The following is a 19,847-nucleotide window of genomic DNA, read 5'->3' as shown; positions in this document are numbered from 1 at the left end:
GCTAGGCATTCGATTGATGGCGATTTGGTGGCATAACCGACCCTTATTTTTCAGCACCCCCAACACCAGTTTTATTTCTATTTTGCTCGGACTATGGATTGTTTGTTTGTTTGTTGACCTTTTAGCTCTTGGCGCGTGACTGTGACCATTTGTCTGCTTTTCTTGCGCACGCGTGCCCCGATATATTTTGGGGTGAAATCAGCCGCCCTTTTTGTTTTAAAAATATTTCGTCCCCTTGCCATTTTCGGTTTTCAATTAAACTGCCAAAAATTATTGCTCGTGGGTGTGTGGAGAAAATGAAAGTGCGAAAAGGTTCAGGGTTTGGAAAATGGAATTTTTCAATTCGACGGGGGGTTATCGGGGTCACTATTGTGTAAGGGCTATTGCGACCAGTTCATTTCCTGTTGCGTATTTGGCGATTCAATTTAATTGAACGAATTTCACTTTCGTATTTAAAGGTCTTTGATGGAAAAGTCGGGATGGGATTAATTTGGTCGGTGGTCAGCAGAGAAAGGGTGGGTATCAGAGAACTGCAAGAGTGGCATTTTTTGCCACCCTAATCACACTCAACAAATTTGAGTGTCGGGTGCCTCTCACACCGGTCATCGCGGGTACTTACAACACTTACTTAAAACACTCATTTATGTCTCGTAAACACCCGGGTCTGGTAGACACTTGAGTGTCTGTGGTAACATAATAACTGAAAAACGAAATAGATTTTGCCCAAAATCAATAGATAGCCTCCTTTTTTTCCTTAGCGAAATAGACATTTCTTTTTTATATAGTTAATTATTTGCTTCCAATATTTAACTTTATAAATGTACAATTTTCCTTTTTAAAATGATAAAAAAACAACAGTCGCAGCCAGTCAGAAAGTTAAGCGTCCCTCTACATTCCCCCCACCGCACTCACCCCTTTCCCCAAGCTCTTTCCACCTCAAGCTGACAGCTGGTTGTAACTCCTGGAAAAAAAGCTAGCTAAGGCACTTCCTCCAGTAGGTCGAAATCACATTATTGATATACTCTGCTGCCACATAAAATCATTGCACCACTCACTCACAATTAGTATTTAAAAAAAAACATCGAAAAAGTTGTTTGCTTACGTAGGACTTTTGAGAAGCGCAGAGAAGGGCACATATATTTTGGTATTATTTAGTATTAAGTATTTAGTATTATTTAGTATTTAGTATTATTTATTGGGTGTTTGTAATGGACGCAAATAGATTGTATACAAACACCCGAGTGCTGAGACACCCGGTGTTTAGTGGGTGCACTAAGAGTGCTTGCTGCAGTTCTCTGGTAGGTATACAAAAACATTACTGACTTTAAGATCCGAATCAAAGGTCAGATACTAAAAATAAAATAAATAATACTTTATACTGTAATACTACACTAACAAAATAAATTTATTGCCGAGTTTAGATTCCTGAAATCTTAGTGCAAATGGCGGAAGCCAGCAATCAAATCACCTGGCGATAGTCAATCTGAGCCAAAACGTCACGGGACATAATCCTCCGAAATTGTGCATTCAAAACAGACTGAAAACCGAAGGACCGGATTCGAAACCAGGAATTTGGGAACAATGAACAAAGGGGTGTGGAAAGGACAATTAGGGTCGGCCGCAGCTAATTATGATCCCACCACCGCGGGTGGTGAACAAAAATATACTCGTATGTATGTACTTGTACTATACATATAGGTGAGTATGGAGCCTGGAAACTCAAACTCAAACTCATTTGCGGTCCAATGCACCGGGCACCGGGGGCAGACCCAATTTCACTTTTCCTCGTTGCGTTGACATTTTCCGCATAGATTGTGAAACCCTTAATTAACTTTCGAGGGCAAATGAGGACCCCGGATATGTCCACTAATCCAGAGAGACTTTCGTTTTGTTTCGCTGTGTTTTGTTTGCCGCGCTTGCAACGTGAGCAGGACATCCGAGACGCTACCAAAGGACCAAACAAAAAAAAAGGACAAACGGCCCATCCTCAAACTCCTGGTTTTTTGTTTCTCTCCTTCCATGTCGCGTGCTTCTCATCATCCACATATCCTCTTTAGTTTAGTTTCCCGAGAATACATATATTTTCTATAAAGAGACCTTAAATTAAGTATTCCTAGCCAAATACATTAAATATTTATTGGGACCGTGCTTTTAAGACTTCGGAATATAACAAAAATATATTTCCCTTTTTATACCCGTTACTCGTAGAGTAAAAGGGTATACTAGATTCGTTGAAAAGTATGTAACAGGCAGAAGGAAGCGTTTCCGACCATATAAAGTATATATATTCTTGATCAGGATCAATAGCCGAGTCGATCTGGCCATGTCCGTCTGTCCGTCCGCCTGTCCGTATGAACATCGAGATCTCAGGAACTACAAAAGCTAGAAAGTTGAGATTAGGCATAAAAACTCCAGGGACATAGAAGCAGCGCAAGTTTGTCGATTCATGTTGCCACGCCCACTCTAACGCCCACGAATCGCCCAAAACTGCCACGCCCACACTTTTGAAAAATGTTTTGAAATTTTTTAATTTTTGTATTAGTCTTGTAATTTTCTATCGATTTACCAAAAAACTTTTTGCCACGCCCACTCTAACGCCCTCAAACCGACCAAAGCTGATACGCCCACACTTTTGAAAAATGTTTTGATATTTTTTCATTTTTATATTGGTCTTGTAAATTTCTATCGATTTGCCAAAAAACGTTCTGCCACGCCCACTATAACGCCTACAAACCGCCAAAAACTGTGTTTAAGACTCTCCTTCTCCCTTCCACTAGCTGAGTAACGGTTATCAGATAGTCGGGGAACTCGACTATAGCGTTCTCTCTTGTTTTTTTTAGTATTTTCATAGGTTGATCAAAATTTTCACCTCCTTGTTTTAGGAAATGACCCTATATATTTCATACTTTACGATAGATCTTGGTTCAACTTTTTTTTATGAAATTGTAGACCATCAATCAAAAACTCGGTTGCTAGGCAATTACCCAGCCTATGGTATTCCCAATTGCACGATTATTTTTCTCAGTACAGTTGGCAGAAGGGCAAATAACATTCGAAATTTACACCTACTGCGGCGAATTGGGTGGGGCAATCGCCGTATCCTGACCACAGACATCCTGCCAAACACCCGCACCTCCTGGCGGGAAACCCACCTGAGTCCTTCGGCTTCTTTGTCCTTTTCCGGGCACTCATTACGCCATGTGGTCAAACACAAAGTATGTCTGCATGTGGTGCGGTCCAACAACGGTACTTTGAAGCTATATATATATCCACGTGACTGTATATATATATGTATGTATGTACATGCATGTATTGTTATATGGCTATAGGCGGTCTGCGAACACAAAAAATGTAACAAAATAATTCCCATGCCAACATTACCGGGAGCTGTGCAAATTTAGGGCTTCTCACCCGTGCGAGGAATGTGTGGATAATGCGTTGCCATTTAACGCATTACTGAGCCCTGCTCATCGCAGAAAAAAAGGTCGAAAAAAAGGCGCGGCTAAATTCCGTCTCCAGGATACTCCGGGCAAAATGAGTACTTTATTATATTAAAGAATGTTTCAAATATGATGACAATTCCAACAAAAATATATTCTGAATTTCCTTTTAATGTTTTTATTTCATTTATCAATATTAATATTTTAATTTAAATTATGTATTTTTTGAGTATACCCTTTGCCCTTGAGAGTTACGGGGTATATAAACGGCGTCTGCGGCTGTCGGTTTTTTAGCCTTAATTATTAGCTTTTGGTTGGATAAGGCGTCGCTGGGTCTGGGCTGTCTCGGAAGGATGCTTTGTTGCGGTCAATGAGATAGGATTTTAGCTGAGCAACCTGGCAACCTTTTTTTTTACTTCTTGAGTGGCAGGACAATGGCCACCTCCATACAGGCTGAAGTTAAATTTTGTGTGGCATAAGAAGAACAGCTTTCAGGAATTTTTTCATCATCCTTAATTTTTCAAAAAAGTTCCTGAAGAACAACATGAATAATTTGTGGCTTTATTGTAAAATATTTCCTAGATCACAATTCACTAAACAATTATTTCTATCAAACCAAAAACAGTATTTCAACGTTCCCAGAAATATCAAAAATCAGACGAGCCTCTTTACTTTTAAATATCTAATGGTCAATTAATCGGAAAATTTCGATTAGATCGTAGCAAATTGTGTACTTTATTACTCATCAGAGGAAAGTACCAGCATAGTTTTATTATCTAGCCAGTAACTATCTGACCAGGCCAAAATTGGGAAACTAGAGATCCATGCCACGCCGTAAAATGAGAACAAGAACCGTGCGAACGTAATCGGATCGCTTTTTTGGGCATAGGAACCTGCGTTACCATCCAATTCCAACCGCTAATCTAGGCGGGGAGTCTTGTGCGCTATTTATCGATGAAAGCGTGGCCTTTATTTCGGAATTCGGTTTAGGGTTTCGCTCTTAGAGATCCGGGTAGAAAGGAAATGTCAATATTTGTCATTACCGCGTGGCATTTTCTAGCGAATTTCTTCGACGCTTTGTGTACGGTTACTTTTTTTTTTCCTTGTGGGGGTTTTTCGGGGTTCGGTTTCGTCGGCTTTTCCTTTGTACCCGCAACGGCCATAAAACCAAAAAAGGCGAAACAAAGGCCGCCGTGCGCCGTGTGATTATGTAAGACGCAGTTGCACATCGAGCTCATATTTGCTTCGGCAAAACACCACACATTGCAGGCGGAAATCCACAGCCAGAACCAGGAATCCGGGCAACCAGAAACAAAATGAGAGTCAGAAACGAAACACCAGACACGGCACTGTTTGCCTTAGACTCTTCCGTTTCCGATAATCGGATATGGCGATGTTTATATGTGTATATTTAAATGGTGGGACCAGACATGGTGAAACAAAGAAAGTAGTCAAGGGGTTCAGAAAACTTCGGCTCAAAGCTGAATTAATGTATTTACGGTAGAAATCGTTTATTTCAAAATATTAAATGTTATGCTCTTAGGCTTATCAATTTAACGCTCATAGACATCATGTACGTCTTTGCGTAATTTGTCAAAATTGAGAAATTCCAAAATTACAATCTTTATTTTGCCCAGCGATTCTGATATATTTTAAAATTTGTAAGCAACAAAAAACTCGTACATTTAAATACTTCATAAGGCTTACTATTACCTTTTCATAGTAAGAAAATGCAGGAGGACGCAAAGGATATAATCCCCGAAAAATTAGATTTCGAGGAGGAGGTCTCTCGCCTAATGATCGAATATGACGTGATACTTATAGCTGAATGGGATGAATCCATTTTTGAGGAGAATGAATTAGAGGACGACCACGAGAGCGACCACAATACATCTTCTAACGATAACACCCAGTAGGTGCGATAATATTTACATTGTGGAGCTCTGGATACTGAATTTTTCACACGTTGTTTGTTATCATTAAGTACCAATAAAATTGTGTACCATATTGCCATGTCGTCATCCGTCATGATCTGTTTTCAGGATCACTTATTGTCCCTTAGCTCATCGCTCACTTGTGCTCTGAGCGGATTAGGTTTCACACAAGAACGTGTGCGGGACAATGGACTTGATGGTAGAAACTAAAAAGTAAAATAAAAAGGGAAACACAGGCAACCCCCGAACAATGAACCATCTGGCAAGTGGATTGGCAGCTTGTAATCCGCCACCCCGCCTTATAAGTCCTTATATATCCTCAGGGTCGATACGATAATGCACTTGTTACATGGTTATTGCATCATCGCCATATTGCCCTAATGCGATTAGTATGCATTTTTAATCGGGCCAAATTGGAACTGGGTTTTTTGTCTAAGTCTTTCGATAGTCTTGCCTTTTCGCACTTCTGGTCCTTTTAATTTTAATGCAGAACAAAAGGACCAAAATCAAATCAGCAGATTTTAAATATATGATATTGATATAAGCATATTATAATTATTTAATAATTTAGATCTAAAATGTTCAATGGGGCTGAATATTATATTTTTTTTACCATGTATGTATGTACATATATCACATTGCTTTAGATGCTCATTACGCAATTTTTCGGGCGGGCGTTTTTGTGTGGTGGTCCATTGTCAGTGCCGTAGACCAGAAACGCAAACTGTCTCGAAAGCGAACGACTTGAGGACGACAAAGTTGTGGGAAGAGTACAGTCACCATCGTTAGCCAACCCCCGTTAACCGATATGACCACCCCCGTTGGAACAAAGGAGTTGACTGGTCTGCAATGGAGTGGGTCAACGTGGAGCGTGCTCAGTCTGTGAAATTGCAAACCAGAACAACACTTTCATCGATAATCACGAGGGTCACTCGGTGGGTCAAGTGTCGTCGCAGCGCGTGCCAACCCCTTTAAAAATTGGGGGAAGAACACGTGGAGAGCTGGAGAATGTAACTAGGGCCCCATTATAAATGAAAATCAATTGGTAGTATGTAAGTGAGAAAAATGCCTAAATTTATTGAAATTAAAATCGAAATTATCCGTTAAAATCCGTTCCCAGCCAATCTGTTCCCAAACTGCCGCCCGTGAGTATGCAATAAATAATTTCAATCTGCTTGTCGGGAAAGAGAAGGCCCAAAAGCAGGCAACAACAAAAATATTCCATTTACATATTCGATTGCTTTCAATTGCAAATTTATAGTTTGTAGTTCCATCTGCAGTATCGCTCCATCTGTTTCCGTTTTCACTTGTGGTGTTTGCTTTTAACTAACGTGACACAGCCGCATTCAAATCAGCTTAATTAAATTGTAATTGGATATGTTTTTTTTACCTAAAAACTGACTCAAACAAACGGGAATCTGAAGATGGGGTCTGAAAAATGGGAATCGGAATGGTGGTTGATGGCTGACGCTTGATAAGCTCATCGCGTGAATTGTCTTTAAAGCTGCGGACAGGCGTCTCTATTCGTCCAGCCATCCATCTGTAGCCATTTCTATATATATGTATGCCGCCCACCAGCCAACCCTTATCCATCCCATCAGGCACTGTGCTGCAGTGATGTCAACGAAAAAAACGAAAGTAGTCAAACTGCTTTTCGTTTTTCTCTCCGTGATCCTGGCAAAATGGTTAGGCATATTGTTTTGAATTTAAAACAGTGCATGGCTTTTAGCTCTCATTATTGTCAACAAAATCTTTCAAATTGCGCACATAAGCAATGAATTTCTTATAATAATATAGTCTAACTGAAATACTACTCTCATAAATAACTCTATAATAACTTGATTAAAAGTATGAACTTCTTTAAAAATGCTGGCAGATCTTCAAGGGAAATAATATATCTAAAATAGCCAAACTGGCAACATTTTGGTAGAGACTGTTGCTTCTTGTTTATGCAACGAAACTAATTTAAAGTACTTTACGCGGCGGTCGCATAATCCGCTGCCATGGTGTGCGTGTGTCTCCACCTCTCTTTCCCACACTTTTCCCTCTATGACTCCTTCGCTTTGTGTGTGATAACTTCGTTGAGTTGTTGACACGCATACATTTATATATAAGGCTGCATATGGGGGTAAATAATAATAACAATATAGTCAGTAATTAAATGACACTGGCACGTGGCGCTATGAAGCCAACAAGAAAGTTCACAGGATAGCCAACGGAACCCCCACCAGAGAACTGTAGCAAGCCACCGGGCACTCTAAGTGCACCCGCTAAACAGAGGGTGTATCAACACCCGGGTGTTTGTTGACAATCAATTTTTTATTATTAAATAATATTTATACTTAATTAAATCTATTCTATTTCTATTGCTCTAGTTGGCATTCAAAGTGAAATTATAAAGTTATAAGTAAGATAGCTAAATGTATTAAAAGGAAATAAATAATAATAAATACTTAATACTAAATAATACCAAAATATATGTGCCCTTCTCTGCGCTTCTCAAAAGTTCTACGTGAGCAAACAACTTTTGCGATATTTTTTTAAAAAATACTTACTGTGAGTGAGTGGTGCAGTGATTTTATGTGGCAGCAGAGTATATCAATAATGTGATTTCGACCTACTGGAGAAAGTGCCTAAACTAGCTATTTTCCAGGAGTTACAACCAACTGTCAGCTCTGACGTGGAAAGAGCTTAAGGAAAGGGGTGAGTGCCTTGGGGGGAAACGGAGAGGGAGCGAGTGTGATCTACGTACACAAAATATGATTTCAAACACTCTTGAATCTTGAATCTAAACCCATTTCAAGAAAATCCAAATGTAATTCTACAAGATAAATGGGTATCTAATTTTTTTGATTTTGATTTAAGCATGCCTTATACATAGGTATGCAACGCATGTGGTTACGGATCAGTAACACAGGATCAGTAACACATATAGACTACATGCGAATTTCCGAGTGCCAAATTATCCTGGAACACATATAAATCAAGGTAAATATTTTCGGTAGAGATTACTTCGCCCATTTGATTAGAAATGCGAACCCGTTCAGTGCGTATGTATGACCACTGTCAATGCCACAAATATTAAAATGGAGAAGGGGATTGTGGATGCTGCGGCACATCGTTGACATCATTCACATTTAACTATTTGCACAACAAATTCAAGTAAATCTTTGCACGAATTAAATTCCATTTGTTTATGACTCAATGAAAAGCCACAAAGCTTCTGCCAATAGGCTTTCGCCGTTAGTTTGGTCCATATACATATATACATATGTACATACACATATATTTACATATGCACAATCGCTGGTTGAGATACTGAATTTATAGTCTGTGTTTTTGCCACAATTAAGATTTGCGCACATAAACGCCCCAACTTGTGTCGGCATTAAGTGCTTTGCTCAAAAACTTTTAATTGAAATAATTTGTTAAGGCCTCTGGTGACCAAGGAGACTTCAACTTTTGAATAAAAAGGCGAAACATTTCCTTATTCCATACATCCAAAAACACACGAACGTAAATACTTTTCCAAACTCTGTAGGCATTTTGACTTACAGCTAAAACAATAATGGTCCTTCAATCACATATTTTATGCCCGAATACCACAAGGACATAAACGTTACTAATTGATTCGTACATTATTGACTTCAATTTGTAGAGTGGCCTTTGGATAAAATATGGATATTGAATACAACCGAAGACTAGTAGAAAAATTTCAGAAATAAAAAAGTGAACCTCTTATGTATACCATTAGTTTATTCCATCTATACTATGTAGCCCTTGTCGTTGCTAAACTTGTAACAGAAACGCTTGAAACAAATCCTGCGCCTCATAGTAGTTGGATTTGCTTCGGTGGTTGTGGATGCGGTAGTATTTTCGCTATCCTTCGTTGTAGAAAGCAAACTGGGCGTGGTGGAATTAGTGGATGTTTTCAAAGCTTCTGTTGTCACTTCTGTGGAAGTTCCAGGTTCCGAAGAAGTGGTCACCAAGGTAGTGGTATTTGAATTCGGTGGCAATGTGATAGTTATATTACTTATTTCCAGTTCCAGGAAATTCAACAAAGAATCCATGAATTTCTGTATAGAGCTACGATCCTCGGCAGTGAAGGTCTGGGCATCGGAAAATTCCAAAATACAACTGCTTCCCACGAGGGCAACGACTAATAGAAGCACGAAGGGATGATCCTGATTAAAGGCAGTCATTTCGATCAAGTTAATTGTGCTAGGTTCTTTACGCACTGCACAAATTTGCTGTCAGCTATTAAGCATTTATACTACTGGGTATCGCTATGCGGAAATTTTGCGGCAGCTTGGATTACGTGCTGAAACCCCCAAAAAAGATGATAGTTCTTTGGATCTTCGGCCAGCTGGGTCACTGGCTAATCTAACAACATAACACGGGCTCAAAACATTCTTTGAAGATATTTGCTGGAATTAATCATCAGTACTTTTGTGGTTTTTCTACTCAATGAAAAACATAAAGCTATGAATGAACACATAGTAAACCAAGTTTAGTCTCGAGAAATGAGTGTCAATACGCTTATAAAGTTATAGAGTTTAGTTTATTGTTTTATAAAGTGAAACACTAAAACAATTGAAAGTTATGACAAAAAAGAATATAAATTATGTTGGAGCTTTGATTCAGTATCTTTAACATTGAAAATTTACCTTTTTAAACATTTTCTCCTAGGAGAACTACACTGAAGCTGCCTTGGATTAATGTAACAGCTTACTGATTTAAGCTTACAACCCGAGAGAGCAGAGGTCCAAATCAAAATCGATGGTAATCTTGGTAGCACAATGCTTTAAACCCGATTTCCTCAAGTTCCATCCAACTGATCAGCACCCACTCATTGGCCGCAAAAGATAAGAAGATCGGTGCCGGGCATGCCGAAAGAATTCTGCAAGTATATCGACAACGATATTGATGTTGGGAAGGCACGTTTTACAGCATGCCAGTGAGATTATCTCGCTGGGCTTGATGGCGATAAGCTGGCAAAAGCCGTATAAAAGAGCTGGGAAGAGCAGCGAAATCTATCAATCATCATCAACTCAAGTTAGTGGCAACAACCATCGAGATGTGGCGCCTTCATTTGTTCCTAATCCTCTCCACCTGCTTCCTGGTGCCCCACGATGCCAAGCCCACGAAGCGATCCCCAGTGGGATTTTCATCGACCCCACTGGCCTCGCTGCTCCTGGAAACGGAAGCTAGCAATGGAACCACGGATCTACCCACAAGTACCGAAACTACGACCCTGAGGACTCAACGAGTGACAAACATTGGACGATTGGCCTCCAAGGATCTTGCCGATTTGCTTTTGGCCAGTATGCAAGCACGGGGTGCCAACTTGACCTCCTTCCAGGAATCCACCATGAAATCGCTGCGCAACGAGGCGGTCAAGGATACGAAGGGCAACAATGTGCTCCTGCAGATTGGCATGGATGTAATCATTGACATCTTGATCGGAGCTCGTGATAACGCCACTTGTGAAAGGATCATCCAGGACATTGATCAGTCACAGGACCGCAACAGCCTGACCTTAACACTCAAATCGTTTTTGGCCCTGTGCTTCTTTAACGGCATCGAATGCGCTAATGGTGAGGTGAGCCAAGTGATCAAGACCACCCACTTGCGCCAAAAGCAGCAGAACAAGATCGCTCAGGATGATCATCAGCAGGCGGAGGGCTCGGGTCTTCGCACCGCCCGCCGGGTGGGCGTGGTCAAGGACGACCGCAACTCGGTGCTAAAATTCATGCAGGCACGCAACATCAACGAACTGTCCACCATCCTTAATACTCTGCTGCAGGTGTGCGGAGCCTCGAGCGGCGAGGCACACAAAATCATCAGGAATTTGCGAGAGAGTAAGTATTTGGCCACCAGCGCCGGAATTGGTATTAGTATGTTCAATATCTTATACACTGCTTTCTAACCAATTCGATGAATTTTGTATCGTTTCAGTGGGTCCCGATAGCGTCAGCTTGTTGCAAGTGAACGCTTTCAGCATGCTTTCCGTATCACTTTTGGACAGTCTATCGACCGTTGCGGAGGGTAAGACCAGCGGGTTGTGCTCTGCCGCCCCAGAAAGCTGGATCGTCCGTCTGCTGGCAATGGGCGTGGACAAAGTGGTGCTTATGGGCCTGATGACCGCCCTTGATCGCACTATTGTCAACTCCACTACCGATGAACTTAATAATGCCGCAGCGCTCAACAGCATCAATGGTGGCGATCTCCCCGATTTGAAGTCTAAGTTTGACCAAAAGACAGCGGCCAAGCGTGCCATTTGTAAGTAAAATACGAAGATTTTTACTTTTAAAGAAGATCTGGTTTTCCCATTTTCCTTTTTGAACACATCCCTAACATTTTTATTTCATTTTTGCAGTGGATTCTGGCGTTGGTAACGACTTAAACCGTAAGTTTTTGGAATACATTATATAAACGGAATTATTAACTTTATTTTTATTTATAGTGGCGCCTTCAGTGCAGGAAATTGGCAATCTGAATACAATCAATGATCTTATTAGTGCCAATGTGCCCGTTGAAGCTATTATCCCTGTGATCTCAGATATTAAGGGTTCCAGTTTTACCGGCAACACTCTCAACCGTTAGTAATGATTTTATTAATGCATACTTCCGTTCAAACATAACCTTTTATACTTTTAATATTTTAGAGGGATCTGATGTAGTCTTTAATGGAGATAAAAACAATTTTAGCCGCCTAGTGGGTGCAAAACTTCCCATTCTTGCGAGTGTTCCGATTTTGTCCCAAATAAACAGTGAAAGTTCGAGCTCATCGGGCGTGGGTAATAATTTCAACTGTGAGTTTGCCTCATTTTCCCCAATGGGCATATTTATAGAATTGTATACTTTTTTAGTGGCACCATCAGTTCAAGCCATTGGGAATTCCAACTCTATTAATGAGCTCATTAGCTCTAGTAGTTCGGGTTCTTCTGGGACTTCAACGTCGGGCTCTACGGGTTCGGGTTCCACAACATCTTCCTCTGGCACAGCTAGTTCTTCCGGCTCATCCGTAATTGGCAACAATGTGAATGGTGAGCTATATATTGAATTCATATTTCATCTTCTATATATTCCTAATTGTTGTTATACTTTTTTACTCATACGATTGCATTATATCTATTTTAATTTTAGTTAAAGGCGATACCATAAATGGAAATAAGAATTTCCTTTTCAAACTACTTGATCTTGGTCTGCCGATCTCCTTGGCCGCTCCGGTTTTGAGTATCATAAATCAGGGCTCTTCCACTGGTTCATCGACTGGTTCTTCCTCTGGTTCTTCTACTGGTTCATCTTCTGGTTCTTCGGGCACTACTTCAACTGGTTCTTCGAATGGGTCTTCAAGTGGCTCCTCAGGCGCCTCAGTGGGAAATAATGCTAACAGTAAGCTGACGAGTTTATTTTGCCCTTAGAAATTTACTTATGTACTTCAAATATTTATACAATTATAAAATAGTCGACCCCAGCGTTGATATTGTTGGAAATAACAACCAAATTTCCAAGGTCGTTGATGCCAACGTTGATGTGTTGGCAAATGCCCCGGTCCTTAGCCAAATAACTGGAGCTGGCTTTGCAAATAATCTGAATCGTAAGTAGACTCCCTTTAAAAATGGTTGTGTACTAATTAATAGCTATCCTATGTTTTAGAAAAATCCAATGTACGTATTAGAGGTAATAACAATAATATTGTGAAGGCTGTAGACGTCAATGCTCCCGTTTTGGCGGCTGTTTCGGCGATCAGCAGCATCACCAATGCCGGTGGATCTTCCAGTGGCGGATCCAGCAGTGGATCTTCTGGAAGCGGATCCTCCTCTTCGGGAGCTTTGGGTGGACTAAGTGGTCTCACAGGAGGCTCAGGATCCTCTTCTGATGGCCTTCTCGGAGGTCTCCTTGGCAATGTCGTTGGCGGCGTGGTACCCGCTGTTGGAGGAGTTGTCGGCGGCGTCGTTAAAACCGTGGGGCCCGTTCTTGGAGGTGTCGTGAAGACAGTGGAGCCTGTTGTTGGCAATCTGGTTGGCACCGTTGGCGGAGTTCTTGGTGGTGTGACTGGCGGTTCTTCAAGTTCCTCAAGTCCTCTAGGCGGCGTTACCAATCTTTTGGGTGGTGGCAGTTCCACCTCGAACGGTTCCTCCTCCGTAATTGGCAACAGTGCCAGCAGCGGTCCTAATACATTAATCACTGGCAACAATAACAACATCGTACGATTGGTGGATGTCAATGGATTGGTCCTTGCTGACATACCCATCTTGAGCAGCATAACTAACCTTTTGGGAGTGACAGGACTAATCGGAAACTCAGCCAACAGTAAGTTTAAATGGTTTTTAGTCCGCATTTTAAACCTCATTTAATGAATACGTATTGTTACTCTTCCAGAGGGTCCCAAGACTGTGGTTATTGGTGACAATAATCGTATTGTGAAGCTGATCAACGTTGATCTGTGGGTGTTGGCTTTCCTTGACGTTCTAAACATAATCCGCGGAAGTGGAGGTGTTTGCAACCAGATTAACTGTAAGTGAACATACACTTGCTGATCGGTGATCACTTATTAATTGATTATACATCATTTTAGCTGGACCTAACACCGAGATCATTGGCAATAACAACGATGTGGTTCAACTGGTTGATGTGGATTTGAGCGTGTTGCTTGTGGTTGATTTGCTGAGTCACTTGATCACCACTGTGGCCAATGACTGCAGCGGCACCACGACAGTCACACCCATTACAAGTCCACCCACTCAGCCACCTACTGAGCCGCCAACGCAGCCTCCCACTCAGCCACCTACTCAGCGTCCAACTGAGCCACCTACTCAGCGTCCAACTGAGCCACCTACTCAGGCCCCAACTGAGCGCCCCACCTATGGGCCGCCCACTAATCCGCCTCCCACAAATCAGCCTCCTACCAATCAGCCTCCTACCAATCAGCCTCCCACCAATCAGCCTCCCACAAATCAGCCTCCCACCAACCAACCTCCTACCAATGAGCCACCTACCAACAGGCCACCCACCGATCAGCCACCCACCAACCGCCCACCGTCGCCCAGTCCCAACAACTGCTATCGCAGATACTGCCGCAAGTGGCGCACTCGTCCCAGCTACTTGTGCTACAAGAACTGCGGTGGTGCCTTCGTCTACAAGCCCTAAATCAGTAACAGTGCACCATCACCGCCACCACTACCGAAACCGAGGGAACCACCAAAACCACTGGCTGCACAGGTATTCAATCTTGTTAGGCGTGGCTCTGCCAGCCTCACTGCCTTTGGGCATTTATTTATTTTTTGTACTTTCTAAGCAAAGGTTGTTTAATTTATTTAAAATATAAAATAAAAATTGAATCAATAATTTTAAAGCGTTTTTCAAATATTGTGGTGAAAATGGGGTATTTAAAGAATCAGTTCATAAGATTATAAATAAATGTTTGGAAAAATTCAAATTATTACGCACTTTATTCAAACACCAAATGCAATTACATTTACCCCACGCCACAAAGAAAAAGTTAAAATGAAAACAAAAAGTTACGCTTTATAAATAAAAGATAACATTATTAACAAAGACCACCCACAGACGAGCGCAGCATCAAAATACCTAAACCTCTGAAGTTAGACAAATGGTCGTCAACCGGTGGAAATTGGGGAATTTTCCGGGGGGAAAAGCCATCCGGAACGTGCCTTACGCCGCATGAAATCATAATGAAAGCAATAAAAGCATCACCAACAACCAGAAACAGAACCCAGAACAGACAACCCAGAACCCAGAGCCCAGAAACAGAAACAAAACCATTCAAGAACGAAGTCGGCGCTTGAGGTGCGAGTGTCTCACCTCATAATTGATGACCTAAGTAATTTGTTATGGCTATGAAACGTGTGGCAAACACAAAAAACGTTGCCGCAGCACGACAACTGCGGAAGAACGAAATATTGAAGCAATTATAAAATTTACAGCAAAACAAAAAAAGCCCACGGGGTTGACACAAAATGTGGGAAAAGTTTTCCTGGGAGGGGTGGTGGATAAAGTATCATTTTGGCATGCTAATGATAACCATCAGTGGGTTTTAGGCTGTTAAATATTATGCAACACCTCGGGGACACCATTGGGTTGCCAAAACGAAAACAGTGCAATGATTGTCGGCACCTGAGGAACCTCAATACAAAAATGGCCATTCGGGGTGGTCAATCTTCTGCTTAAAAGTGGTTTGCACAAGGTATGGCCCACTTAAAAGACCTCGTAAGAAGGTTGGAGAAACCGAAGAACTCGTATTTTGGTTGAGAAATGGAATTGGTGATATTTGTTACTAAATTATTTATTCGAATTTGTAAGCCCTGTAAAGTCGGACTTCGTATGCCAGTGTTTAGAGCTTTATATTACTTTTTAAGAGTGCAGATCAACTTATGGCTTGTTCTGGGTCACCTGTCCGCACTTTTAAATGTTCAAAAAAGTACACTAAACTCATCTTCTTTTCTTATCGCCTCTTCTTTGCTAAACTCAGCCCATTAAGTATATATAAACTTGTTGCCAGTTTGTGTTGGTGGCGAAACCCTTTCTTCACCAGACTTCAGTAGCGAAACAAGACAATCGATATCCAGCACGGGGCATTGGGCATTGAAAATGCAGCAGACAGTTAGGCGCAGACATGTTTTATGTACTTGTCAGTCAGTCAGACAGACAGACAGACAGACATTTGCGAGACGGAGAGCGGGACGACGAGCAGGAGTGGAAGTTGCACGGCCGTACAAGTTGCAAGTTCCGCACAACAGTTGCGCCCATTCTTGTCTTACTTTCGCTGTGGATTATTCTTCTTTCCGCCGTTGCCTTTTATTATTGTACATAATTTGCACGTGCTGCGAATATCTAAAATTTACGACCGGCATAGAGACACACCGAGAGCGAAAGTGCACAGGTTGGTTGTCTGCGGAGGAATCGGGGCATTTCGGATGGTTTGGTCCTGGGGTGTGGGTGGTGTGGGTTTGGTTTGGTTCGAAATGCGAGTGTCAGGGGTTGGTGTTGTCGTGTACATTATTTTGCTTTCAAGCGTTGAAATAAAAGGAAAAGTCGCCGAGCTTTAAATGAGTAAAAGGCCACAGAGAAAAAAAAAAAATAATATTGAAGCTAACTTCTGAAACTTTCATTACTCCCACTTCTTATTTAATCTGGTGTGAAGCATGCGAAAGATGTTCCATTTCCGAACAATTCGGCTTCATATTTTCTCTCCGTGCAACCACCGTCCATTGGGTCGTTTCCGCTCCATTTTCGCTGTCTCTAGGTGAGTGAAATCTTTTACAAGCTGCCCCTCGGGATCCTTTTGGCCCGTCTGCCCTATCCACCTTCCCCACTCCCCCACTTTATGTGTAACTCTGTCTGTCTGGCTGACTGGCTTGCTTACTTTTACACGTTTTATGTCGAAAATAAATGTGAACTAATGCATTTTTATTAATATATACAAGCGTGCTGGGAATTCCAAGCTAGGAAATGATGTCGGCTGGGGATATATAGATACACCACGCCCCGTGTGAAAGCCACCGCCCGCTGACGATGATTAAGCGTAAAAACCGCAAATGTTTTTTAAATGCAGTGCAAATGCTTGTGGGTCATGCCCGGTGCTTTGCTTTTTGGCTTTGGCTTTGGTTCTGGCTCTGGCTACTGGTAGAACACGGCGGAGTGCAGAGGAGACACTTCTTTTTAGCCAGCTAAGTGAGTAGTTTGTTAAATCGTGTTGAAATATTTAGCACAACGTGTACGTGCCGACATTGTGCGGTCGCTCTCATCTGCAATTGGATTTCGGATTTACAGCGAGCCAACAGCTACAAAAAATTGGAAAATAAAAGTGTGCCAGGACACATATCTGCACGCGGAATATTCGCATGTTTGGGTGTAAATGGATATCTAGAGGGAGTGCGAAATGCCGATTACCCAGTTGCTTCATTTGGTAAAATCAAATGGAAAGGCACTTTAAAGAATAATATTTTAGCGATAGCTGAATAGCATAAAAGCACAAAAATGCTGGACATGTATTTGTGGATCTTGGCTTAGACGCCATTGCCCTTCTATTCTCGATATTATCCACTGTATTTCAATGCGTCCACTGGCAAGTAAAATGTAGAAATGAAAAAGCCAACAAAGTGTCAATGAGGGGGGTGTTTCCTAGGGGGACTGGGGCTGCGAGGACGGCACTTTGCATACCAAGAAGTGTGCTGGGGAGTGGGCGGAATAAATAGGAAAAGCAAATAGCGCGCCGCTCTATTGACATTTTAGGGTTTCATTGTAAAGCAATTTAAATTATTGTGTGTGTTTTCTATTTCACTCAGCTTCTATTTCTTTTCTTCGCCCTTATTTGGTCCGTCTCCCCATTCTCCAAGTACATTATATACATGTATGTGTGTGTGTGCCTGTACTTTTTGGGGTAAGAAACATTTTCAACTTAAGCATTCAGGACATCGTGTCCGCGACTCGTGTCCTGTTCTGTTCTATTCTATTCTCTGGATCGTTTTGGCTGGATTTTATTTTGTGCAAATTTTTCAAACGTTATCCTTAATTTAGTTTATAAGTAGATGCCAGGCACGTTCCAGGCAAATGACATTTTGTTTGTGGATTTTTATAGACTTTCCTTATGCGAACACTCGCTCATCCCCAAGAAACTCCCCATTTTTTGTGTGTCGTGGAGGGAAACCCGAAAAATAGGTCGTAATTTGTGTTTTTCTTGTGAGTTTCAATTTTTTGTATGTCCTTGCTGTGGACTTTATTTTCGGGTTTTGAAGGGCTGCAGCACATGGGTCTTTGATGAGTCAGGCACGATGTGCTGGGCTTTATGAAGTAGGCGTGGTGGTTAGTTCACTTTTGGGGCTGATCAGCATCCTTTAAAATAAGCCTTTCCATAAAAGTCACAAAAAGATTTCGAGCTTCATATTTACCCGTTTGCTTTTCATTTGCTGTCACAGTGAACTGTTATAATTTTCCTAATTCCATTCGGCAACATATGATTTTTGTAAGGTATTTAGGTATCCAAAACCTTTCTGATGCATTCCTTGATGCATTTTAACCGCCTAACTGAACTATGCCGTTTATTTATCTTTAAGTGCCTGAGTCTTGCATCCAAATAATAAAAATACAGAACGAACAAAACCAAAAGCCTAGGCAAAGGCAAGCATTTTTGAGAAAGGAGTGGTAATGGTCCAAGTTTTAAGCTTTAAGGTGAAAAGTGAAAAGGGAGAAAGGTGTAAGGTGTGAGGCGAATGCGAAGGCTGACGTGAGCCCCATGAAATTGCTCTTCTCGGCTTTCCTGCTATTCACACACTCGTACGGGTTGGAACATAAATTGCGCACAATAAAGCAAAAATTAAAAAGCGTAAACAGAAATTTCTTGCCATCCCCAAAAACCTTTTCTTTCAATTTTCCCCACATTTTCCCCCGTGTTTCAATTTTCCCCTGTCAGAGGCGGGATGGGATTCCGTTTTGACTCCATACCTGTCAGACAGTGAAAACAAAATAAAAACTAAAAAAAACGTGGCATTTTCAAATGAAGGCATTCTTTTCTTCAGGCAGAGCAAAGCTTATTACATATTTAAAAAATACACTCCATTATATAATAATAATTAAATGCTTTCCGCTTGAATCTAAGTTTTCTTCCTTAAAATTCTTTTAATAAAATGAAATGCCAATAAGTTTATATTTTGTATATGCAAATGCAACATGGTATTTATTGTAATTTAAATGTGAAATCATGTCCTAAGTCTGGAAGCTTCTCGCCTTTAAAAATTTAAAGGCCAAATATATACAAAGTAGAAAAGTCGGAAATGGGACGAAAATGGTGGGGATGAGATTTGTTGTAGGGGGCGGTATACAATGGCCCAGAAAGAAAGCAGGGAGACACGTATAGACACACACCTTTATTATTATTATTACACTTAACTTCCGGTTTACGCCTATTACGCCCCCAAACAACAAAAGGAACAACCACAACCACCGCCCGGATCAAATTACAAAATACAACCCCTGCTCTCTGGTGTCTGCCACCTCGAAGCTTCTTTCTCATCCTGGATGAAGTTATTGTCCCCTGACATTGTGTTGTTACTTTTTCTTTTTTTTTCAGCAGGACCGGTGTATCCTTTGTGCCACGCATTTTCACGTGTTCGTTTCGCATAGTTCCGTTTGATATGCCACAAAGGTGTCGCCGTGTCTGTGGGACTTCCCCGGCGGAATCCGACTTGGGAGAGGATGTCCTTCGGTGGCAGGTTGTAACCGGAAGCCGCCGATTATGCATACGGATGCGGATAAACCCAGCCTGGAACCTGAATATAAACGACTCCATCATACAGCGATATAACCAGGTGAATGAGATGCATTTTTAGGATTTCCATAAGTTACTTTTAGTTTGATAGAATTGTTGAAAATAATACTCATTATGTTACATCTTGTAAATTCTAAATTTCATGTCATTTACGGAATGTTTTTATCCATAATATATTCA

The 19,847-nt window shown here is 41.3% G+C and overlaps 3 protein-coding genes across 4 annotated transcripts; 2 read left to right on the top strand and 1 right to left on the bottom strand.

Annotated features, from left to right (window-relative positions):
- The first annotated feature begins 4,998 nt into the window (after positions 1 to 4,998).
- LOC26535102 lies at positions 4,999 to 5,447 on the top strand. 2 transcript variants are annotated; one of them, XM_015190083.1, is made up of 2 exons: positions 4,999 to 5,101; positions 5,164 to 5,447. In XM_015190083.1, exon 2 carries the CDS (start codon positions 5,171 to 5,173, stop codon positions 5,354 to 5,356), a length of 186 nt encoding a protein of 61 aa, XP_015045569.1. In that variant the 5' UTR covers positions 4,999 to 5,101; positions 5,164 to 5,170; the 3' UTR covers positions 5,357 to 5,447. The 2 variants fall into 2 exon arrangements, with proteins under 2 accessions (XP_015045569.1, XP_039229737.1); XM_039373803.1 differs by having other exon boundaries at positions 5,010 to 5,101; positions 5,168 to 5,447.
- A 3,665-nt stretch (positions 5,448 to 9,112) lies between these two features.
- Positions 9,113 to 9,629, bottom strand: LOC6524260. Its single transcript, XM_002100087.4, has one exon. It carries the CDS (start codon positions 9,574 to 9,576, stop codon positions 9,139 to 9,141), a length of 438 nt encoding a protein of 145 aa, XP_002100123.1. The 5' UTR covers positions 9,577 to 9,629; the 3' UTR covers positions 9,113 to 9,138.
- A 777-nt stretch (positions 9,630 to 10,406) lies between these two features.
- LOC6524259 (putative GPI-anchored protein pfl2) lies at positions 10,407 to 14,691 on the top strand. Its single transcript, XM_002100086.3, has 11 exons — positions 10,407 to 11,235; positions 11,333 to 11,656; positions 11,754 to 11,783; positions 11,841 to 11,975; positions 12,043 to 12,189; positions 12,247 to 12,423; positions 12,524 to 12,772; positions 12,846 to 12,977; positions 13,037 to 13,693; positions 13,763 to 13,897; positions 13,959 to 14,691. The coding sequence occupies exons 1-11, from the start codon at positions 10,452 to 10,454 to the stop codon at positions 14,528 to 14,530; spliced, it is 3,342 nt and encodes a 1,113-aa protein (XP_002100122.1). The 5' UTR covers positions 10,407 to 10,451; the 3' UTR covers positions 14,531 to 14,691.
- Positions 14,692 to 19,847: the final 5,156 nt, after the last annotated feature.

The sequence above is a fragment of the Drosophila yakuba genome, chromosome X, assembly GCF_016746365.2.
Source record: "Drosophila yakuba strain Tai18E2 chromosome X, Prin_Dyak_Tai18E2_2.1, whole genome shotgun sequence".
NCBI lineage: Eukaryota > Metazoa > Arthropoda > Insecta > Diptera > Drosophilidae > Drosophila > Drosophila yakuba.
This window is presented reverse-complemented; position numbering and strand designations above follow the sequence as displayed.